General features: G+C 41.1%; 1 protein-coding gene across 2 annotated transcripts in view; it reads right to left on the reverse strand.

Moving 5' to 3' along the window:
* The window catches only part of SEC24D (SEC24 homolog D, COPII coat complex component), a 112422-nt gene that overhangs the window by 73316 nt on the left and 12118 nt on the right, over positions 1-26988 (reverse strand). Inside the window, exons 4-8 of one of the 2 annotated variants that reach the window (XM_040967306.1) lie at positions 18602-18750; positions 16865-17098; positions 16446-16573; positions 11622-11733; positions 1922-2049 (exon numbers count right to left, since the gene is read on the reverse strand). In XM_040967306.1, the coding sequence (XP_040823240.1) occupies positions 1922-2049; positions 11622-11733; positions 16446-16573; positions 16865-17098; positions 18602-18750 (751 nt within the window). Of the gene's footprint in view, positions 1-1921; positions 2050-11621; positions 11734-16445; positions 16577-16864; positions 17099-18601; positions 18751-26988 lie in introns of both variants that reach the window. The other variant, XM_040967305.1, reaches the window with a different exon arrangement.

The following is a 26988-nucleotide window of genomic DNA, read 5'->3' on the forward strand; positions in this document are numbered from 1 at the left end:
ATGCAACTGGGAAAGTAATGGAAGATGGGCCAAGTATCTGCAGCCTACTACCCAAGTGGGAGACGTGGATGTAGCTCTAGCTCTCCTGGCTCCAGCTTGCCCAGCCTCAACTGTTGTGGCCATCTGAATAGTATGATCAGGTAAGTGTACTATGATACATACATAGTATGTATGTAGAGATACATCACAGTATGCGTCTCTACTTCTGATTAAAAGATGCAATAATAATGAAGCTGTTAAATATTTCTTGACACTAGAATGCTGGACTTTATACTACACTCTATACCTACAATGTCAGGATACACCTAAATTGCAGAATGATGGACTTGTGACTGTGTTGAAGGACTATATTATTGTTATAATAGAGGAGAAAACATTGGGAGAGGGGATGAAAGGGAAACTCTTCGAGCCTAAGGAACTGTGTCATGAAAAAGAAAAAAATTAAATAAAACAAAAAAAGGGTGAACCAAAAGATGGAAGATTGATCTGTGTCTGTAACTCTACCTTTCAAATAAATAAATAACTCTTAAAGGGACAAAAGAAGAAGAGAGGGCAGCATTTCACTATACATGGTGGGACAGTGTGGTGACTGGAGACCTTAAAGGGGATGAGAGCCACTCCACACCTGGTGGCCATCACTCCACACCTCATGCCACATGATCAAACAGCAACCGGCCTGCATGGGGGTGAAAACCAAGCTCACACACAGGACACGGCAGTCACATAGTAAGACACCCGTTTCACAGGATCAGCAAAGTCAGGTAAAGACAAGCATGCTGAGGAAAAGACAGGAGATAAGGAAATGCTGGCTCTGACAACTCGGGCAGTCCTGGGATTTTAACAGCCCAAAAACTAAAGGCTGTGATTTTGATTCTGTATTCCTGCTTGCTTACCCCCACCTCTACTGCTAAAAACAGCTCATGCAACTGCTCTACAAAATATGGAGGCAGAGGAACAGCTGGAGGCCTGCCATTACGGAGGCATCCAGGCTACTGAACTCCAGGGTAAAATAAAGGCTACGTCCTTTCTATGAGTGGCTATTGAGTCTCTGGTGCTCAACTTCCACAACACTCTTTCTTCTTTATCTCAGTTGATAAAAGTCAGCCCCAATAATTGCAGCTCCCTGCTACCAATGCCAGTTGGCACAGCCAACCTGAAAATAAAGGACAGGCTTGTCCTTTCCTGTAGATGCTCTACCTCTTTCTCAGGCGTGTCCTAGGTAGACAGCAGTATGGCTTTCCTCAGCAGATCCAAGGCGGGTTTATTCTGGGAGAGGAAACTGAGGTTTTGACCTATCAGTGCAGCAAGAGGAATCTCTGGCTCGGCCTCGGTTACTGGAACGCCATGATGGGATATGACCAAAGCTTGGCATACAGTACAGCTCTTCATCTCCCATTTACCGTGCCCTGTACTGTCACTGTCCCTTTGTACGTTCCCGTGTCTGTCACTCAGAAGCACGAGAAGGAATGGCAGCAGCAAACTTATTTCTGAGTCCGAACAGATATCCACTAACAGTACCCCATTTAGCCATACACTGGACACATTTTTCCAAACACATACACCCAGATTTTTCTACCACATACTTTTCAATCTTTTAAGTAGGAGTACATGAAAGTAGATGTATCATAATGTAGAGCCCATGAAAATGCCAGACTGCTAAACTGGGGAGGAAGGGCCTTCCAATTGTCATGAGATCTGTCACTCTGACATTCTACATTTTTTACATGTACATTGTTACAATGGTGAAACAGTGACTCAGTCAAAGATACCAAAAAATACAGCTTACAAAGCTTGTGTCCTAATGAATTAAATGCATTAAACAAGTATGACTGTCTCCTGTTTATAATACAGAATATTTTCTTAAAAATGACGAATTTTCAAATTGGTAACATGACAAACTGTGAGGATTTATTATTCTTACCTCATTTGGAGGAATTGTTGCAAAAGGTTTGATGACAGCAGCTAATGGAATCTGAGCTTGCTTGGCCATATCTGACGTGCAGGGGAAACAGTATGTGGTGCAACGGATATATCGAGGGCTAGCATTGCCTGAAACAATTGAGGTTTACAATTAAAATGTGCTTAGAGAAAATACCCACTATGAGATATTTACAGAAGTATCTCTAGGTGATGTGTTACTTATAAGACTTTATTCATGGTCTCTAAAAAAAAATCCAGTAGTATTGCAAAAGTCTATAATCTGTATTCTATGCACACTGTAATCTCTTATATTAAAGCCTGAATTCCAAGGCAAAGATATATAAGAAATACTTTAATTATTATTGATTTCCTATAAGCAGGATCTTAGCAGACTTAATGGAAGATAAAACTGCACAATATGAAAAAATAAAGCTTTATGATCATAACCATTTTTTCAACCTACTGTATCAATATCGGCTCATGCACAGCAAGTATTTACAGACCATTTCAATGTAAGTGATACCTTGTCATATGATCCCATCTAGCTTCCTTTTTAAATTTGGAAAAATATACAAATGAAAATCTTACTTAGAATAGAAATGAGCTTTTAAAAGAAATACTCTGATATATTTTTAACTATGTTAGGTATCCTGATCAAGTATCTTTATTATATGGCTTATATGAATGCTCAGACAATATTCACAGCCTGAAGATTTTTTTTTATCATCAGAATAACTTGTCTCGGATAAATTTTGAAATGAAAAAGTATCATATATTATCAAAAGACAATAATCAAAAAAGGATTATTGCATTCTACTACTTTCAGGCACTCTTCCTTGTAGAGCATATATTCTCACTGAGGATGCAAACAACAAGAATTATACCTCACACATGAGTAGACTACACATTGCATTTTAGAAGAGCAGAAGTACAATGAGAAAAGTATATTTTCTTAATGGGAAGCAGACTGCAACATGACATACAAGGTGGGCTGTATTAAGAAGGGAAAAACTTGAACAAAGACTCAAAGGCAGCAAGGTATATGCCCAAGGACACATTTGGGGGAGCGACAGACTTAGGGAGAGAAACAGCTAGAGGCCTGGGTGACTGCCATGGAAAAGCAGCAGTGGTTGGATGAGACTGTCTCTGGAGACTGACCACAAGAGGCCATCTGGTTCTTACTCCACATGGAATGGGAGGCCACTGTCGGGAGTTATGATTACAGCAGTCACAGTATTAACAGGTTTTCAGAAAGAGCTACAGTATCAAAAGGTGGAACAGGGAAGCCCAAGAGGAGGCTGCTGCAGTTACCTGGGTAGAAAATGGTGCTGGCAAGGACCAGTTTAAGATCAGTAGATACTGAGAAGCAGCCAGGTTCTGGATGCATTTTGATATATGTGCATAGGATGTACTTATATCAGCGACCTATTTATTCACATGCATAATGTCTGAAGTGTGAAGACATGAGATATGTGTGAGAGAGGAGGAAATCAAAGGAAGACTCTAAGGTCTATGGACTTAGGAACTAAAAACATTTTTAAGTGGCCATCAGCTGAAAAAAGAAAGACAGCAGGAAGAGAGGGGTTCTAAAGAAGTGTGTGGGTGGAGAACAGGAACCTGGTTTAGCACATATCCAATCTGGGACCTCTATTATGCAAACAGCAATGCTGCGGAGACAACAGGATATGTGAATTTGGACATGTCTGCACTAGAGGGACACATTTGGAATTTCTTAGCATATCTGAAGAACTCTTGAAAGCCCAAAGAAAATGGTTTTCATGAAATATAAATGAAAGGATTTCAGAACTTTTATTTTTCCATTAAAATACACTTATCTTTTATTTACATGAACCTTTGGAAGTATCCTTATAGATGGTATCTGAAGTCATGAAACTGAGCTAAAACCACCAACGGAATAATTGGATCCAGAAAAGAGAAGAAAACCAAGGGTCAAACTTTGAAGGTCTCCAACATAAAGAGATCAGGGGAAGAGAAAGCAGGTAGTTCAAGGACTGATAATCCAAAGAAGGAAAATCTGGAGTACTGGTAATAAAACAAGGAAGCCAAGCAAGGAAAAAGGCATGTTTGGTCATCTGTGCCAGTGGAGCTGCCAATCAGGATGGCCACTGGCTTCAGCATCTTAGTGTAGAAGGCTGGGAACCCATAACAGAGTTTCAGAGGAAAGCAAAGAGGCAAGTCTGCTTAGAGAATGTAAGAGTTAACAGGTGATAACTTTTTCACATTTTGCTGTAGAGTTGAGCAAAGAAAAAAGGAACAGTTGACAAAGTAGATCAAGAATCATATACATATTTTTAAATTTTTGAACATAAAAAAATTTAAAAAATGGGAATAGTTCTATATACATAAAAATTGTGATCATATAAGATAAAGACAAGAAAATTCTTGAGCAGTAATTTTTGAGTGGTGCATAAAGAGGGAGAAAGGCGTTCGACTGCAGCACTGATGGCTGAATGCAGGAGGACATGTTACAGTAGGGATGGTGGGTCAAGAGACGTTCTTTTTTTTAATTTATTTTTATTGCAAAGTCAGATATACAAGATGAGGAAAGACAGGGAGGAAGATCTTCTGTCCAATGATTCACTCCCCAAGAGACTGCAACAGCTGGTGCTGCGCCAATCCAAAGCCAGGAGCCAGGAACTTCTTCCAGTTGTCCCACATGGGTGGAGGATCCCAAGGCTTTGGGCCATCCTCGACTACTTTCCCAGGTCACAAGCAGGGAGCTGGATGGGAAGCAGGGTCGCAGGGATTAGAATCTGCACCCATATGGGATCCTTGTGGGTTCAACATGAGGACTTTAGCTCCTAGGCCACCATGCCAGGCCTGGGAAGTTCTTTTCTAATTGTACAAATTTTTCAGAAAGGACAAGTAGGAGCAGTTAAAACAAAAGACAGGAGAGGAGGTATTACAGGTAGTCACTGAGGAAAGTGGAAAAGAGAAAGAACTTGGGAGTGTGGTGTGCTGGCAAGCTCGGGGTCCTAGTTTGAACAGCAACTGCAGTGTGAGTGTAAGCCTTTCCTTGATCGTGCACAGAGGGAGGGCTCAAGTGAACAGAAGGGTAGACTGAGGAAAGCAGGCTGAGGCCACTCTGCTCACCTCCGAGGTGCTATGCCCAGATCTCACTTTTCTCAGGTCAAACTAGAAATTTGGATTTGGACATAAAGCATTCTGAATTTATATCATGCTAATTCAAGTAGAAACAAAACAAAGTACTGTGTAGGTCAAATTAGCATGATCACAGACTGAATCCAGTCTTGGGGGCACATGCAGGGGTCTGAGAGGAATAGGCACTGTGGTACTAACAAGGTCAAGGCAAAGTATGGGGCATCATTATGATACTGTTGTATATAAATTCATTTTGGTCCCTCAATAACTCTATCACATTGAAACTGTCCTGATTCCCTTAAAAAAAAAAAGACCAACAAAATATCTCTATTGCTTTAACCATTTATTTGTCCTTGGTTCTAAGTCTCTATTGGAAAAGGAACATACCTGCTGTTTGCATCACAGTATATAGTTTCTTATTGTTTATGTTTTTCATGATACAGTTCCTTAGGCTCAGGGATTTCTCCTCTGCCTTCCCCCACCTCCTGCGCCCCATTATTCCATTTTACTGAGAAAGAAACTGAGACACCAGGAGATTAAAAAACTTGCCAAAGGTCAGAGAGTTACTAAGCAGAAAAAAGTGGGGTAAGAACCTGTCAGTTTTCCACAGCATCCCAGAAAAGCTGGGTTTAGGTCATAAAAGCTTTGAAGGCCGGATGAAAACTTGAGACCAATTGTGAATGATGAAATGATAACAAACATTTGAAGATTATCATCAATCTTCTCAGGACAGGAAAAATTAGAGAGGAGACTAGTCTACTGCTTCAAGAGGTCAAGAAAACACTGAGCTTTGGAAGCAGAAACAAAAGAAAAAGAAATATTAAATATTGTAAATATGTGTGAAATCATATTAACATTTACTCATATTTAGACAAAAACTCTCATTATCTATTATCACCACCCCACGATGTTAAGCAGACCACAAATTAAGAATTTTTACATTTAAATTTTCCACTGTACTCAATTTTCACTAGTCAAAAATGACCAATGACCAATAATACACTGAAATAGAATTCCTGCTGTCTTTATCTGCTGTCACACAATATGTATCTGAGGGAGCTCAACACATATTCTTTTCAGGAAGATAACGAGCAGAAAAAAATGAAGTTTGAACAAAAGCAACTGCAAATTCACTGTTAAGTTCACTTTTATAAACTTATAATCAGAAGTGGGAGTTGGGGCATGCATGTAGTAAGCATGTGTGGTAAGCTGTTGCTTGGGATGCCTCCATCCTACAACAGACTACAGGTTCAAGTGCTGGTCACTCTGGATTTCTGATCCAGCTCCCTGTTAACACACCTAGGGGGCAGCAGATAATGGCCAAAATACCTGAGTCACTGTCATCCAAGTGCGAGGACCATTTGAAGTTCCAAACTCTTGCCTTTTATCTGGTCCAGCCTAGGGTTTGTGCAAGCATTTGCGGTGTGAACCAGAAGACACAGGTCTTTCTCTATTGATATTTTTTTTAAAATTAAGCTTGAAGGGTATAGTTCTAGTGGATAATTTAGTAACCTCAGGAATTAAGATGCAAAACTCTTTTCAATACTCAATAACAAGCCTTATAGGATAATCCAATCGAAGATTGTCTATAGATTATCTCACCAGACATTTAGGAAGCTAAGCACCCTGCCCTAGCTTAGAAACAGTCTTACCAGAGAGAGTCATGATGAAGATACGTGAACTGCACCACAGTGCGGCATCACAGAAGAGCCAACAGATTAAGAACTGCCATAAGGAAACCAATGGTTCTGCCACTGAGTGAAAGTGATAAACAGAGGATGAGCTCCAGGGTCTTAACAGATGGTCAGCAGCACAGAAGCCAAGGAGCAAGAGGCCTTCAAAGCAGATCCTATGGCCACAGGCAAAAGAGCTGCACAGCTGAGTCAGTGCTTTTCTTAACTGGTCCTGACACTAACCAGATGCATGGCCTGGGGCAAGTCACTTAACTTCCCTTAGTGTTGTCACATCTATAAAACAGGAGAGTTGAGCAACTGAAATTCCAGGTCCCCTCTGGCTCTTCCTTCTCTTCATGTCTATAATTTTCTGAATATGTCGTGAGATTCTAGAAAATTTACCAGACCAGGTAATTAAGCCAGGCCAGATAAAATGCGTTACAGCAAAAGGGAGACTGGGTCAAGTTCAGGGCAGCTGTCCCATCAAGCTGCAGGCTGACTGCAGGCTAAGGAGAGCTAGTGATGACTTGATATCTGACACCTCACTAGTCCCTTTTGCTCTTTCTCTTCCTTCCTTTGTACTCTTCCATGCACTAAACAGATCCAGCAATTCCAAGTATACAACCAAGAGTACTGACATCAGGGACTCACACAGACACCTGGGCCTCGATGTTCACAGCAGTGTTATTCACAAGAGACAAAAGGTAGAAAGAACCCAAACGTCCTTCAGTAGATTAGAGGAACAAAATATGGAGTGCATATGTGCCATGGGATATTATTCAACCTTCAAAAGAAATGAAAATCTGGCATACACCATATGGTAGAGAGACCTTGAAATAACTAAGTGAAATAAACCATACACAAAATGACCAATTTTATACAAACCTGCTGAAAAGAGATACTTAAAGAAGGCAGGTTCATGCAGATGCAAAGTAGAATAGTAGTTATTAGGAGTTTTGGATAAATGAAGGAAACAGTTGTCATGCAGGTGGAGAGCTTCAGTGCAGGATGATAAAAACATCTGAGAAATGGGCAATAGAAATCATTGTACAATACTACTGAGGTAATTGCACACTAAAAAAACAATTTTTTGATACATACATATGCACATATCCATGTGTATATGCATATATTTAATTACAAAAATGTCTAAGCCTCAAAATGTAGCAAACACATGCTGTCCCTGCCACTCTACTCCAGCGTATTCTATCCCCTCTGCTTCAGAGCCCTTTTCCATCCTGCCTTCCCAGCCCCTCTGGCTTACACTTTCTCACTCAGGTCTCAGCACAGCAGGCGCAATGCCTTTACATTCAGGTTGGCCCTGTAATATGCATTTTATTCTTCTGTTTGAATATATATCATACTGCATTGATATTTAGTTATCTCTTGCTCTTTCATTAAAAAATAATTGCATCTTCTATTTCTCTAGTAAGAGTTTTTAACTCTTCGATTACTAGATAATACTTGCACATTTGAAGGGGCATAAAGCAACTTTTATGTGCAAAGAGGGGCAGTGAAGTGAGTGCCTAAGAACACGGGCACTAAAGTCAAAACATCAGGCCTCTTAATTCAAGCTCTGCTTCATACCAGCTAGGCTCTTGAGGAAACCACCTAAGTGTCCTGTGCTTTAGTTTTCCAGTCTGTAGGGATGATACAAATGCTTATAAAGTTATAGAGTAGACAAAATTAATTAGTTCATATAAAATTCTTTGAAGATTGCCTTAGTATATGGCCAGCACTTACAAAATAATTTCAATTTGTATATTTTGCATTATATTACTGATCTCAGGTTTAGAATAGAGACTGAGTAAATCAGTTTCTGAGTGCATGCAGGTATGAGTGAATGAACAATTGGAGTCCTGCTTGCAGACAGCTCATAGATTAGTGGGAGAGACAAGCTTAAACTGTACTAAAATATAACATGACAGGGCAGGACACACAGGAAGTCCTATGGAGGAAGAAACTGTGCAAAGATTTCAGAGACAGAATTTTAACGGGGTTTGCAAGAACTAGGAATTTCTGAAGCAAAGGAGTGAGAGTTTTACTTCCTGACATTACATTCAGTACATATTTCTTGGCAACCACTGCTCTAGATACCAGGTACATTTGTAGGGGCATGTGGTGACAAAATAGTCCTTTATCTGTGACAAAGAAAATAGCACAAAACAAGAATTAGACATGAGAAGAAAGAGTCTGGTATCACTGAGAAAGTTCAAAACGAAGAAGTTGGTTGGACACAGGGCTGATCAGGAATGTTCTGTAGGCTGAAAACATCCTCAAGCAGCATTTTATATTTAAAATACTAAAGAAATGAATATAAAAAACCTACATAACATTCATCATTAGGTTAAAACACAGTGGCCATTCTTGCTGGTCACAATGGCAGAAAAAAGTTCTAATCTATCATCTACCACATTTTAAATGCATAACATTTATGACTCACCTGACTAATTTGGATTGGTTCAGTAAGTAATGAAGACCAAATTATTTCCAGAATAATAAAAGAGGTGGTCTGAATTGTTTTAAATATTAATAATATCTGTAACAATCACATCACTATAATTCATATCAGACCTTTCACTTGTCAAGCCCTTTACACACACAAAAGGCACACGTGAGGCAAGCAGTCACCTCTGATCTGTACACTGTACTGAAGGGCAGGCCTGGATCCTTACGTGTTACAGACGGAGGCACTGAGGCTTAGAGAGGTGGGAGGAGCAGTGCTTGTGCAGACAGTAGGGAGGGAAGCCTGGAGTCTCCCCACTGACGCCCCTTCCACCTTGCTGTGCTGTCTGCTTTGTATGGATCAACTCTGTGTATTGCACCAAGGAAGGACTGAAGGCAGGGCTGTTCCAGCTTGAACTTGGCTAGCCCAGCAACTCTGAGATGAGGCAAAATACCTGTTTAAACACTGACATTCTGCTTCTCAAATTGAATGTATAAGACTTTAAATGGTACACACAGAATCTTGGACATCAGAATTCAATCAGACTGTAAATTTAATCTATAACAATACAGGGCCCGGCGCGGTGGCGCGGTGGCGCAGTGGTTAAGGTCCTCGCCTTGCACGCCCGGGATCCCGTATGGGCGCCGGTTCTAATCCCAGCAGCCCCGCTTCCCTTCCAGCTCCCTGCCTGTGGCCCAAGAAAGCAGTCGAGGACGGCACAAAGCTTTAGGACACTGCACCTATGTGGGAGACCAGGAAGAGTTTCCTGGCTTCGGATTGGCATAGTATCGGCCATTATGCTCAGTTGGGGAGTGAATCATCAGACGGAAGATCTTCCTCTCTGTATATCTGCCTTTCCAATAAAAAAATAATAAAAATAAATCTTAAAAAAAAATAAAAAAAAACAATACAGAGGAAAACGTTCACAGGTTTGACGGATCGATTCTGTGACAGTAGGTATGGAACAGAATCAACAATAAAAAGGTCCAGCCTCTCGTCATCCCAGTTTAAACATGGGAAACCAGAAATCAAATTCTTTGAAAAACGTCCCTGGGCCCAGCTCAAGTCTGTTGATGCCTCAACTGTTCAGTCCCCCACTGCTCTACCTGTGTTAAAGCTGCTGGGTTTCTAATACAGTCAATAAATTAAAACACAGTAGAGCATGAACTGAAATCTACACATCACAAAAAAAGACTTAAAAGATTTGTTTGTTTACTTGAAAGTCAGTGTTACACAGAAAGGGAGAAACCAAGAGAAAAGAGAGCTCTTCCATGTGCTGGTTCACTCCCTGGACTGTGTCAGGCCGAAGCCAGAAGACCAGAGTTTCTTCCAGACCTCCAGGAAGGTGCAGGGGACACTTGGGCCAGCCTCCAGTACCTTCCCAGTCGCATTAGCAGGGAGTTGGCTCAAAAGTAAAACAGCTGGCACCCATATGTGATGGTGATGCTGCAGGTAGTGGCCTAACTCATTATGCCACAGTGCAGCCCCCAAGGCTTTTCCTTAAGCATATACATCACCTAAAAGCATTCCAGACTTCCATAAACAGAATAGAACTCTGTTGACGGCACTTTCTCAGTATTGGAATGACTAGAGGAAAGTTAGTTTTTCCATATTATCAGTTACAATGGGATTTCCCAGTAGTAATAACTGCACGGAAAGGCCCAGAAGAGTTGTTTTACTTTTTTAAAAGATTCATTTTTGCATTTGAAAGTCAGAATTACAGGGAATGAGGGAGAGAAGAAGGGATGCGAAGGATGGGAAGGGGAAAGAGAGGAGGCAAGACAGAGATTGATCTATCCGCTGCTTTACTCTCTAGATGGCCACAGCGGCCAGCACTGGGCTAAGGTTAAGTCAGGAGCCAGAACTTCTTCTAGGGCTCTCATGTGGACAGCAGGGGCCAAAGCACTTGGGCCATCTTCCATTGCTTCCCCAGGCTATTAGCAAGGTGCAGAATTAAAAGTGGAACCATAGGGATATAAATTGGCACCCATATGGGATGCTGACATTGCTGGCAGCAGCTTCATCAACTACTCCAGAACACTGGCTCCCATAATAGTTGGTTTTGAATGTGGTAAGAAATTTTAAAATCCCCACATCAAAAATCTCACTGAAAATAAGTACCCTGGGCCCAGCGCGGTGGCACAAGTGGTTAAGGTCCTCACCTTGCACACCCGGGATCCCATATGGGCACCAGTTCTATCCCGGCAGCCCCGCTTCCCATCCAGCTCCCTGCTTGTGGCCCAGGAAAGCAGTTGAGGGACGGCCCAAAGCTTTGGGACCCTGCACCCGCGTGGGAGACCCGGAAGAGTCTCCTGGCTTCAGATCGGCATAGCATGGGCCATTGTGCTCACTTAGGGAGTGAATCATCGGACAGAAGATCTTCCTCTCTGTCTCTTCTCTCTGTATATCCGCCTTTCCAATACAAAAATAAATAAATAAATAAATAATAAAATAAGTACCTTGGTCTTGTATCACACACTCTGTGGTGACGAGTGGAGGGACTTGGCCTCTTGTGTTGGTGGCATAAATTTGTCCTTCTCTGGTGGCTCTATCATTCTCGATCACCTGGATCTGTAAAGACGTCAAGAGTGAATTACAGTAAATTGAGATGCTTTCTAACACCCAAAAGGGCCCTGCGCGCCCGCCTCTCCTTCCTGTCATTCTCTCTCTCTCATGCATACACACACACACACACACACACACTCATTCACACAAAATAGGCATGTTGTGTGCTCACTTCAGATCAAATTTTCATTCAGAACACACTATTCTACTTTGCTTTTGTAAGATTCAGAAAAAAATCATTGATATTATATGATCTAATAAAGCCTTAACTCTTCAAATTTTCAATTTTCTCCTTCAACATTCCTGCTCTTGAAATATGAGAAAAGTATAGTTTCTATGTAGTTTTTACCCATTCCTCAGAAAGCAACAGGAGCAAAAATTCCTAAGTCCTGTCATAGGAATTTGAAACATTCAAAAACATTTGTTGGGGCCAGTACTGTGGCACAGCACAGAGAGCTGCCACCTGTGACACTGGCATCCCATATGGGTGCAAGTTCACATTCCAGGTGCTTCACTTCTCAGTTTCCTGTTAATAACCTGAGGAAAGCAGTGGAAGATGGCCCAGATGTCTGACCCCTGTCATCCCATCAAGGACCTGGAAGAAGCTCCTTGTTCATGCCTTTAATCTGGTTCACTACTGTGGCCATCTGGGAGAGTGAATGAATGGATGGAAGATTCTCTGTGTGTGTGTTCCCACATCTCTCTCGGGAGTAAATGAATGGATCTCTCTCTCTTTCTCGGTAATTACTTGAAAGAGAGAGAGAGAGAGAGAGAGAGAGAGAGAGAGAGAGAGAGAATATCTTCAATGCACTAGCTCATTCCCCAAATGTCCAGGGCTGGCCCTGTCTGAAGCTCGGATTTCTTCCAGGTCTCTCACATGGGTTCAGAGGCCCAAGAACTTGGTTCACCCACCACTGCTTTGCCAGGCCATAAATAGAGAGCTGGATCAGAAGTGGAGCATCTGAGACTCAAACTGTCCCCCATATTGGATGGCAGAGCTGCAGGCAGAAGATTAGCTTGCTATGCCACCACAGCCCTGTAACTCTACTCTTCTTTTCTCCTCTCCTTTTTCTCTCTCTTCAAATGACTGCAACAGTCAGAGCTGAGCTGAACCAAAGCTGGAAACTGGTAGATCCTTTTCAGTCTCCCACATGGGTGCAGGGGCCCACGGCATCCTCTGCTGCTTTTCCAGGCCATTAGCTGGATGGGAAGTAGAGCAGCTGGACATGAACTGGCGCCCATATGGGTAGCACTGCAGGTGGGGGATTAGCTAGATATGCGACCATGCCAGACCCAACTCAGATTTCCAAGTGAGTAAGTAAACAAATAAAAACATTTGTTGAGGAACAATACAATGTTTGAAAATGTATGTTTCTGTTGTAGTTTTCTGGGGATGGAAATTAAGAACAAAATCTGCTGCTATAGAATCAAGACGAACAGATGGAATTGCAATGATTGTTTCCTCTCTCCTTCTCTTCTTTCATCACAGGAGAAAAGAAACAACAGACAAAAGAACAAATGGAAAAAAAGAGTAAGAAGAGAGAGATAAAGACAGAAATGAACAGTGTGTCCAAAATGGAATAAGGAACTTGGCAACTTTTGACAAATACACAATTAATACAAAAATTGCCTTTTTCATGCACTGTTCCCTTGCCTGTTTTTCCCTCCTATCACGCCCAGTCCAGGCCCCAGCTGGCACTGGTTTCATTCAATGTCAGTGATGGAGTTAGCCTGCCTTTCTTAATGCTCCTCATATCGTAGGGTGTGAAATATTACTAAATAAATAGACACATATGTTCCAGACATTGTTACTGTAAAACACAGACAAGACTAAGAGCTGCCACAGGCAGAGGCAAGAAGCAAACAGAGCAATTAAAGCACAATTATTATATTCTCTACATATTTTACGAGCTTACTTATTTGAAAGGCAGAAAGAAAGAAGAGAGAAAATCTTTCATCCACTGGTTCATTTCCCCAAATAGTTAGAGCAGCCGCATGGTGGCAGAGGCCCAAGAACCTGGGCTATCATCTGCTGCCTTCCCAGGTATGTTAGCAAGGAGTTAAATCAGAAGTGGCACAGCAGGAATGAAATTGGCACCATGATACAGGATGCCACACTGTAGGCTGTGGCTTAATCTATCACACGAAATGCTAGCCGCTACATCCTACATTTTGATCACAAACACAATCAGGTTTATTCAAAATTAGGATGGTTTTTATTTTGTCAACTACTACTGGATCATTTCAACAGACAAAGAGTCAAAAATTTTGACAAACAGCCAAAAATTTTAAAAATATGGCAAAAGGCAATGAACTTGTATTAGTATGGCTAATATATTGAATATATAGTGAACAAAGTCTCCAAAGGTCAATATTTTTATTTCTAAATCGTTCACTTATAAATTTCAAATCTCCAGATATTATAAGATAGTAAGAAGTAAGTATATTGGGATTGGTGCAAGGGCTCAACTAGCTAATCATCTTCTTGCAGGTACTGGCATCGCATATGAGTTCCAGTACCAGTCAGAGCTGCTCCATTTCCCAACCAGTTCACTGCTATGGCTTAGAAAAGCAGAGGAGGATGGCTTGAGTCCTTGGACTCCTGAGTCCATTTAGGAGACCCAGAAGAAATTCTTGTCTCCTAACTTTGGATTGGCTCAGCTTCAGCCATTGTAATTAGTTGGGGAGTGAACCAGCACATGGAGGATCTTTCTGTCTCTCCTCACTGTAAAACTGCCTTTCCAAAGAAAATAAATTAATCTTTAAAATAAAAGAAGTATATTACTAAATTAACCTATATCTTGGCTAAAACAAAGATAAGAAATGCTCATGCAGTATTTCTAGCAATTTCTAAAAACATATTAGAGCCTTTCAACTTACTGTTCTTGAAGATCAGTCTTGGACATGAAACAACCTACAGAAATTTCAGTTGAGCTTCTTACAATGACTTGGTGTGTGGACAGTTACGTTAAATGACAGTCATCCAAATGACAATACCAAAGCTATCTTAAAAGGCATGAACTTCTCTTTCCTTCACAAGATGTGGCACGGGAATTATCTTCATACTTATCTGCTATGAAAGGAATACTCCTCCAAGAGAGGAAGAATTGGGCACAGGCATTTGATGCTATGGTGAACACAGCAGTTAGGACGTCGGTAGCTCCTGTCAGCATAGCTGGGTTCACAGGGTACCTAGCTCTGGATTCTGACTCCGGCTTACTCCTCATGCAAACCCTGGGAGGCAACAGTGGTGACAGGGGTCCTTCACTTCTGTGGAAGACCTGGTTTGAATTCCCAGCTCAGGAGCCTCTGCCCTTTCCGGCTGTCATGGATATTTGAGAAGAGAACAAGTGGATAGGGAAATCTGCCTGCCTGACTTTCTCATTCTATCTCCTAATAATTAATTTTTTGAAGATTCTTATTTACTTATTATTGGAAAGGCAGATTTACAGAGAGGAGGAGAGACAGAGGAAAGATCTTCTGTACACTGGTTCACTCCCCAAGCGGCTGCAAGGAGTGTCCTCATGATCTCCTGTGTGGATGCAGGGTCCCAAGGCTTTGGGGACTTCTACTGCTTTTCTACGCCACAAGCAGGGAACTGGATGGGAAGTGCAGCATCCAAGACACAAACTGATACCCATATGGGATCCTGACACAGGCAAGGCGAAGACTTAGCCACTAGGCTACCACATTGGGCCCTAATAATTGAATTTTTAAAAGTTTTTCTTTTTAGATCAATGAATAAGAGGAAAACAAGATGTGTGAGCCATATGAGAAAGGCTGCTGAAAGCAGAATTAAGGTGAGATAAAGCAAGATAGAAAGCTCAACTTTGGAACAATTCTGAGTCCTCAGAAAATTTCGTTAGGCCTACCATCCAAAATCACTGTAACGTGCACCTCACTCAATCCTGAAGTACAGCAAGAGTTCAGTCAATCTGATATGTACCTCATTCTTCCCAGAAGGAACTATTTATTTAGCTAGTAAAGGCATACAACTCTGGTAACAAAAACATAAACAGGCTCCATCTGCTATTTCATCGCAATGCCAGATGGACTGACTCACATGCAGATTTTTAAGGGTCTTAGATGAAACACAGCATCTACTGATTTTTTCTTTCATTGTCAATACTCATTCATTCATTCACTTAGCAAATACACAAAAGCATACTATCAGCCAGGATCTGTTTTGTTTAGATATCTAATAGTTAACAAACTATAACATGCCCTGAAATAGATGCAACCCCCATCTCAAGAAAATTACTTGAGCATAAAAGTTACAGTTCCAGCTTCACATGAAGTGTTTTTACATGTGCAAAATACTTTATACTTTTATACACCCCAGGGTAAATGGCTCTTCAATCATTTAAAACAGCATGTTTATACTCCTATTGCTAATCATTCCTCAAACAGCAACAGATTCTGCTGATATATCAATATAAACATCTACCAATACGTCAAGATAAACATCAAGACAGACAAATTTACATACCAAAAAAGAAAGAAATCTATTTGTTCCATTCTACAGAGACCCCTCCGCCAGGATGCTCTTAATCCTAACCTGCCCCTGCCCTACACACATAAGAGAAGACTTTTGCATGCAATAAGCACTTGCTAACTTCTACAATAAATGACAGAGTAAAGCCAAGTGAAGTTTCTGAGAAAAGTGAAGGAAGAACGGTCCTTGGTGGGTGGCCCCTCTAAGTGGGAAGGGTCCTTACTGGGCTGGGGATGGAGTCAGGATCCAGCTTCTTCTGGGGCTGTGGGGGGCCTGCCATCTGTGCAGGACCTCCGGGGAAGCCTCCTGGGTAGGAAAGTTGTGCGCCTGCCATCTGGGGGCCATAGTTGGCTGCTCAAAAGAAAAAAAAATTTTTTTTAAATAAATGATTACAGTCCCAAATCCCAGACAAATGTGATGGTTGCACGTTATTGTGAAGCATACTGTACTTTCCATCTTGTTAATTAAAGCAGAAGTCAAGTGTGAATATCCACAGTTCCCTTTCCTTGACTTACGTGCCACTGTTCAAAATCACCATGCCTTAACAGTGAGTGATAGATGAACAGTAAACACTACAACAAAGCTGATCCCAATTCAGGAATCCCCTAGGCAATCCAAGGCCCACCCTGCGGTTCACCTTACCGTGCTGTGGAGGTAATCCAGGGCCTATGGCCTGGCCCGGAAGAGGAGGGGGTTGGAACTGGGCTGCGGGAGGAGCAGCTGAGGCCCCAGGGCCATTTAGTGTGGTTGGTGGTGGCGGCAGAACTTGAGATCCAGGCTGCAAAATGGATGGCTGTGGAGGTCGCAGAGGACCCTGGAATGATGATGATGATGGAGGGCCAGGAGGACCCTGGCTGGGAAGAGCCATGCCAGATCCTGCACAGGAAAGAGCAGCCCACCTTAGCACTACAGTTCAACTCTGGCATCTACAAAGTATGTGTCAGAGGTACTTGTCCTCCCAACATAAAGCAAGAGCAGACTTGTACAAATGACATTTTTTCTCAGTACAAACTGAAATATTCATTCAGAAACAGATTGAAACACCATTTGAGGCATTTTACAGAAGTAGAGGATTATTTTTAAGGATTTATTTTTTATTTTTATTGGAAAGTCAGATATTCATAGAGGAGGACAGACAGAAAGGAAAATCTTCTGTCCGTTGATTCACTCTCCAAGTGGCCACAACGGGCAGAGTTGCGCCTATCTGAAGTCAGGATCCCGGAGCCTCTTCTAGGTTTCCCATGTATGTGCAGGGTCCCAAGGCTTTGGGCCATCCTCAACTGCTTTCCCAGGCCACAAGCAGGGAGCTGGATGGGAAGTGGGGCTGCCGGGATTAGCATACAAGGTAAGGACTTTAACCGCTAGGCTACCGTGTCAGTCCCAAGTAGAAGATTTTAAAAAGGCAAAAGCACATTTAAAATATATCCTTATATTGCATTATACATGTATTAGCTAAGGTAACTATCTGCTATACAATCTAGAAAAGTCATAGAGAGGAAGCTTTTATTACATAATGAGCACTATCTTGGTAGTTTCTATGCTAAATAAAAATTCTTCAGATTCTGTGCTGACCTAATCAAATGAATTTCAGAGCTAGGTAGAAATAATGAGATAGAAGTCCTGTCCCTGGCATGCCTTCTAGTTGTACAGGATAAAGCTAATAAACACCAGACCACTTGCTTTGCTTTGACTGTGTAAAACTAGGTTGCTTCTTTGGAGACTTATCTATCTTGAAATCAGTAAAAGAAAAGACTTAGAGGGATTTCCGCCAATTCTTCCAAAAGCCAATGTGTATAATATGGAAACATTCCTCCTCAGGACAAATGCCTGCTTGTGCTGTGGTGCCAGTGTAGCACCTCTGGCTCCTTCAACATCCTGCATTTCCATCCACCCGCGGCTCAGCACTGCAATTTTCTTTTCACCTATTCTTCCCCTTGCCTCACCTCTGAGCTTCCATTCTTCTGGGGATCTGAAAGTGACCAAAGTGCACTGTGAAATACAGAATATTGTATTTTTCATTTGGAAGCCCCACACTATACGTGGGGGCTTATATGTGGTTAAAATATGTTAACCACTATACTTATATGTAGTCAAAATGACACTTGTTACTTTTAAAAATAACTTCACTGTTCTAATGTTCATTTGTGAGGTTGGTATTTCCCGCTTTTTATTAGTCTAGAGTTGAATGTAAGGTATTCCAAGGATTCTTCACGTTTTTTCAAACAAGTACAGCATAATGCAGGGAGAATTACAGTCATGCTTAATATAAAAATATCCAAACACTACTTGATTATTGTGTGTTATAGTCATAAAATGAAGACAACTGTTCTCATTCATACTGTTCACAACACAGGCAGTCAGTGATAATGACACTATTACCATAGCTGTTGATTTGCATAGCACCCAACTGACTGCCCAGTTGGGTAATGGACGAAGTGGACACAGGACTTGGATAAGACGACTGTGGAGATGGTTGGTACGGTGCATAAGAGGAAGCCGCATTACTGACAGGTGGAGGGCCTGGAAATCTGAAAGAGAAAAGTAGGGTATCGATGATAAGCAAATGACACGCAACCAAAATGTTAATAACCTGTAAGATCAACTTAACCCACCTAGTGAACACTAGACGAATGAATGATATGGTAGGTTAAATTTTAAATTAAACGTGATGTGAACTTAAAAACGTATCATGAATATTCTTACACTGAACATGGAATCAGCACTGGAAATCTATTTCGGAAGATTGAACTCACTGTCACCTTATTTATACTAAGGTGAATGGTCAGCAGAAATCAGAAAAAACGAAAATTTTATGGCTGTACCTTTATGATTATTCTCTTTCTATACTATCTATCTTTCAAAACAAAAAATTTTTAAAAAGATTTATTTATTTTCACTGGAGTGGCAGGGAACCAGAAACTTCAGATTCCTGTGTGCCTCCCAGGATACCCAATAACAGAGGCTGAAACAGGAAGTGGAGCTGTGACTTAAACCCAGCCACTCTGGTATGGGATGCTGGCATTCCGGAGGTATCTTAACTGCTGTGTCAAATGCCCTGTGCCCTTATATTCTGAACTTACTAATTATTATAAACAAACCTCACAATCTAACCTTCAAGCTACTATACTGTACAATATTTAGCTCATTTCCAGAAGGATGATAAGTTACTCCTTAGATTACACGGATGGATAATTAAAACGTCTTTCCTTGTGACTCAGAAGTACAAACTATCTTATATCAACAATCAGTTATAAACAGTCATAGAGTTGGCATGAAAAAATGCTGGAACCCCAAAATACTATTAAAAACCAGTCAAATCCTGTCAAAGTTTTAAAAAGACCAATACAATTAGATCAACCATTTTACATACTTTAGGGAGAAAATCAGCATAAGGACATAACAAAAGTTACCATTTCACAGCGAAACTTCTCTATCTCTAACTAATTATATGACACTGAATGTGAAACATGCAGAGCAAAATATAAATCTTCCCTTCACCGATTTGAAACCTGTTGTGGTTACTGAAAACTGACTTTAAAACGGGAATACTGGTTGTATAAATCCATTGCTCCTAAGAAAAAATCATTTGGTTTTTCAAGAAGTAATATTTTTGTCCTCTTTGGTACCTTGGTCCTGGGGGAAGAAGTCCTTGCACACAGCCTGAGCATCCTGCCCACTGAGAACACACGTGTGGAGGCAGGCAGGTGCATTTACAGAGCAGGGATTGGATAAGCGGAAGCTGGCAAAGCAGCGGGTGCATGGGGGAAAAAGTGCTATTCCGTTGTCTGAGAGAAAAGAAGATCCCAAACCTTTCAAGAATGTGTGACAAATGTTAAACCCACTTTGAAAATACAAAATTTTGAGTCATTCTTTATATAGACAATACAGATCAGATAAAATCATTTCAAATGTGGACGTTGAAACATCAAATCATAGGAGCTTTTCTTACTTTTTGTGTTGATTTTAAGCTGATGATTAGGAAACAAAATGTGTTTGGATAAACATGTAGCTTATGGCCAGAAAGTGAAAATCAAGCCATCTGCAGAACGGAAATTGCACAAAACCACCAAAATGAGGCACATCCTCAGAGACAGAGGAGGCCTACAGACTCTCTGAGGCATGAGATGATGACATTTGCAGGAATTACTTTTCAACTGTAAAAGAAAGCTTTAGAAAATTCAGGTGCTCCTGAATTGAGTCAGACTGCTTCACTTTTGCTGTATTCTAACTGATACAGAGCATGGTGTCTCCTGTAAAGACTATCAAAGTCTGGCTCCATGCATCAGGCACGGATTAGGCAGGGACAGGCCTTGAGGCACTCTCCACCTAATTTAAACTTCAGAGCTGCCTGGGATGTATTTTAAAGCAGGATGAGGACCAAATACATTTCAAATAGAAGTTATCACACAAAAAAGCTTATGAGGTTTTTTCTTTTAATGTAACAACAGTTTAAATATGTACACTACAGACTGAATGTATCATTAGCTATTACTGTTGAATCATACATGCCTATTTATTATTATCCATTGTTTAATATGTGTCCTAGGAATTACACTTTCAGAAATTCACAAGTACAGGATTACTTTCTGAGCAACTTAAATGGCATGAGCCTTAAACAGTTTAGGCTTTTTAAAGGCAATTGTAACAATTTAAAAATAAGAGGAGAGGCAAGAGCATGACAGAGTGGTTACAACACAGCTGGAGACAGCCACGTCCCATATGAGCATGCTGACCAGGTTCCTCTGCCTTCAATCCAACTTCCTGATAATGCGCACCCTGGGAGGCAGGAGGTGACAGCTCAAGCATTTGGCTCTCTGCCACCCCGGGAAGAGACCTAGGTGGAGTTTTGGCTCTTGGTTGCAGCTTGGCCCAGCTCTGGCAGTAGTTAAGCTAGTAAGCATTTAGGCAATGAACCGGAGAAAGGAAGATCCTTGTTTCTGTTAAATCTTCCTTTCAAATAAAGTAAAAATATATATTTTGATAAAAATTAAAAATAATGGTATTAATTGGCTAAAAAAAAACCCTTCACACATAAAAAAGGAAAAATAAATGAACCAAAAATCTTAAAAATACAAATGATGATGGTTACAATCCCAGATGCTCCACTTCTGATCCATCTTCCTGCTAATGTATTGAGGAAAGCTGTACAAGACGCCCCAAGTGTTTAAACCCTTGCTCTCAAGCAGAAACCCTAAAGGAAGCTACAGGCTCCTGGGTTTGGCTTGGCTCATCCCTGGCCACTGTAGCCACTTGGGAAGTGAACCAGTAGATGGAAGGCCCCTTTCTCCCTCCCTTTCTCTTCCTCATCCGTTCCCCAATCCCATCTCTCTCTCTCTCTCTCTCCCTCTCTCTCTCTTTTTTACAACTCTTCCTTTCATATAAGTAAATTAAATCTTACCCAAAAATTTGCTTAGTATTTTTCAGTTTTATTACTTTGCCAAATTATTTTATCCAAAGTCACTGAATGTCTGGTGTCATGAGTCTGGGCAAGAACCCAGGTCCTCAGCAACCCTTCCCCCCAACACAGAGATCTAATGTGCTATTAAATCATAAAAATGAGCAAGTGGAACAGAAAGACCAATTTCTCCACTATAAAGGGAATGTGATTACAATTGCATACTATAGGGCCTGCCGCCGTGGCCTAGCAGCTGAAGTCCTTGCCTTGAACGCACCAGGATCCCATATGGGCACCAGTTCTGATTCCGGCAGCTCCACTTCCCATCCAGCTCCCTGCTTGTAGCCTGGGAAAGCAGTCAAGGATGGCCCAAGGCCTTGGGACTCTGCACCCGTGTGGGAGACCTGGAGGAGGTTCCTGGCTCCTGGCTTCAGATTGGCACAGCACCAGTCATTGTGCTCACTTAGGGAGTGAATCATCGGACAGAAGATCTTTCCCTCTGTCTCTCCTCCTCTCTATATAATCTGACTTTGTAATAAAAATAAATAAATCTTTTAAAAAATTGCATACTACAGAGTTAAATATTTCTCATGTCAGCTACCTCTATTTTACATGTTTCTGAACTGAGAAATATTTAAATACCTGTTTTCATTTATCAATTAACTGAATGCCAAAAAATTTTCGATTCACCAAAAAAAAAAAAAAAAACCAAAACCACAGTACATAAAGAAACGACTACCAGATGATTAACAAAATATGCAAATTTGGCCTCAAGTTTATCTCAAGTTTATCTTAACTCTCTATAGAGCTCATTCACTTGTGTATGGCCTGATCAACTTTAAACACCATTGATTTTCAAGTTTGCAACAAACTGTACCAGAAAGGAGAGATCAGCTGAAGTTTGCTGGAAGTTGGATAAGATGACATATTTTTCAGTATTTGATTTAAACAAAATTTGGATCTCAAATACTTAGCACACAGAATTAGAAAAAATAAAAACTCTATAAAATCCTATAGTTGTATTCCATACTTAAAAGAAAACTAAAGGGAAAAAAAAACCCCTATTTTCATTGTTGCCTCTTTTTCCATCACAATCAATTTTGTAGTGATTCATACACATCAGCTTCCATTTGGGAAGCCAAGTCCCTTCTCTGAGTCAATTCATTATTTCTTAATCAAAATAGGCCACTTACAATTGACAAACTGATTTTCCCCGTTAGAGTAAAAAAAAAAAAAAATCGAGTTGGGGGTAGATTTTACTTATTGGATTCTATTCTACTCAGCACTAACCCAGCTTAGATGACCTGAGCACTACTGTGTCAGAAATTCATTCTGCCTCAGCTGAGATTCAAAGAATAAATGATTAAGTACAATTTTTCAATTTTATGAAACAATCATTTAAAAAATAAGCATGTATAGACTTTCAATTCAAATCAACATAGTGATTGAATTGCATCTTAGTTGGTGGTTTAGATATAATCAAACTTAAGAGATTCCTCTAGCCAATCCTCTCTGTGCAAATGATGGAGATGGAATGTTGTTCACCCATAAAGAAAAGCCTCACACCAGCTCTGTTTTTTGATAGAACTGATATGATTCACCTGCACAATCGCTGTGCCCTTTGCCGCATCACAGACACAGAAACATGTCCCAGCGGGGTAAAGCAGAATGAGCCATGGAGCTTATCCCCAAATACTCAACTCTCTGATTTTTTTCTTTCATTTTCTAAACCCCATTTCCAATCTTCAACTCAATATTCAAATAGTAGGAACAACAGAGATGGGACAAAATCTACCCTTGGGAGTGATAACAAAAGCAGATTCTTGCATGAAACTAGACTGAACTCTACAGCAAGGACATGCTGTGGTGGCCTTTCCATGTACAGTGGAGATACTACTGATAACTGCCAACAAGTAAGGGGTTGCTCATGGGCACGGTGTACAGCATGAGTTTCTCATGGGCGCTGATACAGTGCAAGTTCCTTTGCATGCAGGTTAGCATCACTAAGCTCTTCACAACCACTTCTGAATGCTGCAGCTAAGAGAAGTAAACAAAGACACCGATTCAGTGAGGAGCTACCTGGACCAAGACTGCTCAGCATGTCACAGCTCTCCAATCTACCTCCTCACTGTGTCAGACCCTGCCCCAATTTCACAATCACCAGGATGGTCTCCCTGAGATCAGAGTAAACTGTTTCCTCCTAAGCATCCCGATTCAAGTTTAACAGCAGCAGTAAACCAAAAGCAACAAGTCAATGCAGGTGGATAGGAGGAACCACTTGAAGCTAGTTATTTAATCTCTGCATATCCTGTTATATTGATATCATTGGAGATGCCTGGAAATGAGCAAGAATGGATTTTTCCAGAGCAGTCTTCTTTACATGGGCACCAGGAGCTCTATTTGCCCAATGTATGAGTGGGTAAATGAGTCCAAGCATGTGGTAAGCCCTCTGCTTGACCCAGAAGCAACTTCTTGGTCCTCATTCTGCTTTCCCTTTTTCCCTTCCATCACTCCTTTGACAGAAGCAACAGGGTCAGGTCATTTGACTTCTTGCTCCAGTCCCAGTCATTGTCACACTGAAAACAAACTAGACCCCTCCTCTGCATCGTGAATTCATCTTCCCTCCGCATCCCACAGCCACATCTCAGGGGTAAACATGACTTCTACAAACAACAGCCAGGAAGTGCCAAACTCTTGAATGCCCCACAGATTAATCTTGATGATTGAAAAAAATCAATTCAATCTCCAAAGGTAAAAACCAGAGACCTGAATGGTAACTAACAGGTTCACCTTTAGGTGAACATTTGCACAGTGATTAGGATGACCACATTCTATATCAGAGTGCCTAGGTTCCAATCCTGGCACCATTCTGAACTGTAGCTTGCTGTTAATGTGAACTCTGGGAGGCAACAGTTGCCAAGTTCAACTATTTGGGTCATGGCCAGGAAGAAATGAACTGAGATCCACTTCCTTACTTTGACATGGACTAGGCTGGCTTGGCTATTGTGGACTTATAGGGAGTGAACTACCAAAAGGAAAATCTCCCTTTGTCTCTCTATGCTTGAAAAACACATAAAAATAAATGAATAAAAAGTTAAATGGGTTCATCATTGGCAGGAACTAGACTCACTTTTAGGGTTACCCCCAACTGCAGCATCCAGCTCTACAACCCTTGAAACAGCTCATTGCCCTTGGCAATAAGCCTCCAGGCCATCCTTGGAGAAAGGCCAAAGTAAACACTGCAAAGGCTTGGCACTGACCCTGGGTCTCAGCAACAACACCTCACAGTGCCAGCCAGCAGTGACGGGACTTCAACAGGCAAGGTGTGCCGCTGGCTCCCTTCCTGGGGATTGTGCCTTAAGCAGGTTGTGGGCTCCAACTATTTCAAACATCTCATACTTTGGCATCTCCAGGCCTGCTTTCAACTTCCTGCTTCCTTGATTTATCAGAAACACAAACACAAAACTTATTTCCTATGTTGTCTTCCTATACTCTTGCCTTTTGGGAAGCCCTTCACGTGGCTTGCTGCCTGCTATATCCAACTTACAAAATGGACCAGTGGTCACAATCTGATTAACTTATTGACACTTAGCTCAGTTCTGTGAAAGAACTAATATGGCGATTCAAAACTCTATTAAGCAGCACAAGTGTTGGGGGGGGGGTAGCATGATGGTTCAACAGGTTAATCCCCTGCCTGCAGTGCTGGCATCCTATATGGGCACTAATTCTAGTCCTGGGTACTCCAGAGCCAGGTTCCTGCTTGTGGCCTGGGAAAGCAGTAGAGGATGGCTCAAGGGCTTGGAATCCTGCATCCATGTGGGAGACCTGAAAGACTCTCTTGGCACCTCGCTTCAGACAGACTCAGCTCTGGCTTGTGGACAGTTAGGGAGTGAACCAGTGGGCGGAAAATCTCTCTTTCCTTATCTCTCCTTCTCTCTGTAAATATACCTTTCAAACAAAAATAAATAAATCTTAAAAAAGAAATATAGATATGTCATCAGCATCTGAGGAATCAGAAATTAATATTCTAAAATAAACATAACTCAAAATGACAACATGACACAAGTAACTTTTAAATGTACTTTAAGACTAGATACTTAAGCCACTAGGCCACTGGGTCTGCACACCCCTCCTAAAACTATTCTGCTCCTCGTTAACATATGACTTTTTAGAGGTAAAAGCCTGTTTGGACTATCCTAAAATCCATGAAGTTCAGTAAAAATCACGCTTGAATACTATAAGCTGCTAAATATAAATATGAAAAAAGACACAAGACAGCTGAATAGTACCCTATAACCATTTTAAGATTTATAGCAGCTGGTTATGCATAAACTAAAACTGAGATGTTAATGAAGTAGTGACAGGATGTGGTTAAGAACTTGCATTTTCTAACATACTGGTCACTTAATACCATGTTAATTAACTTTATGATGTTGTATGTTTCTTCCTGTTGCTGAATTTGTGTAGTGGCTTTTCATTGGAGGGGATGATATTCTGCCAGCTCTACTTTCAGACCAAGGATGGTCTCCCAATAAAACTGTTGAATTTATCTGGACAATAAGATGCTGGACTCTGCATGGTCCATGCCCGCAATGAAGGAATTATGACTGGTTACGAGCTATACTACTGTAACAATATGGAGGAATTCAGCATGTGGGGAAGGCTTGGGGGAATTCCAGAGCCCATGGAACCGTGTCATAAAGTGAAATAATAATAAAAAAAATCACAAAAAAATGTTTACAAAAAGATAAACTATTAATTGACTTTTTTACTAATATTTTGAAAATCTCCCATATGTTGCCTACTAGAGTTCCTTTACCTTATTGTGTAAATTTTAGAAATAGTCTGAGCTAAAGTCCTCACCTTACATGTGCCAGGGTCCCATATGGGTGTTGAGTCGTGTCCCCTCAGCCCCACTTCTCATTCCAGATCCCTGCTTGTGGCCTGGGAAAGCAGTAGAGGATGGCCCAAAGCCTTGAGACCCTGCACCTGCATTGGAGACCTGGAAAAAGTTCCTGGCTTTGGATAAGCTCAGCTCTGGCCATTGCAGCTAGTTGGGGGAATGAATCTGTGGATGGAAGATCTTCCTCTGTGTCCTTCCTCCTTTCTGTATATCTCACTTTCCAATAAAAATAAATAAATCTTAAAAAAAAAAAAGAAAAAAAAAAAGGACTAGCATACTGAAAAATGAAGATACATTACAGTATGCATCTCTACCATCTACATAAAAAAGGGGTTCTCAATGAAACTGTTAAATATGTCTTAACAACTGGATGCTGAACTTTCCACGACTGCGTACACATACAATGTCAGGATAGACTTAAACAGCAGAACGATGTACTTGTGACTGTTGCTGAAGGACTATACCATT

This window comes from Ochotona curzoniae, unplaced genomic scaffold (assembly GCF_017591425.1).
Source record: "Ochotona curzoniae isolate NIBS_2020 unplaced genomic scaffold, NIBS_Ocur_1.0 scaffold_4506, whole genome shotgun sequence".
Classification (NCBI taxonomy): Eukaryota; Metazoa; Chordata; class Mammalia; order Lagomorpha; family Ochotonidae; genus Ochotona; species Ochotona curzoniae.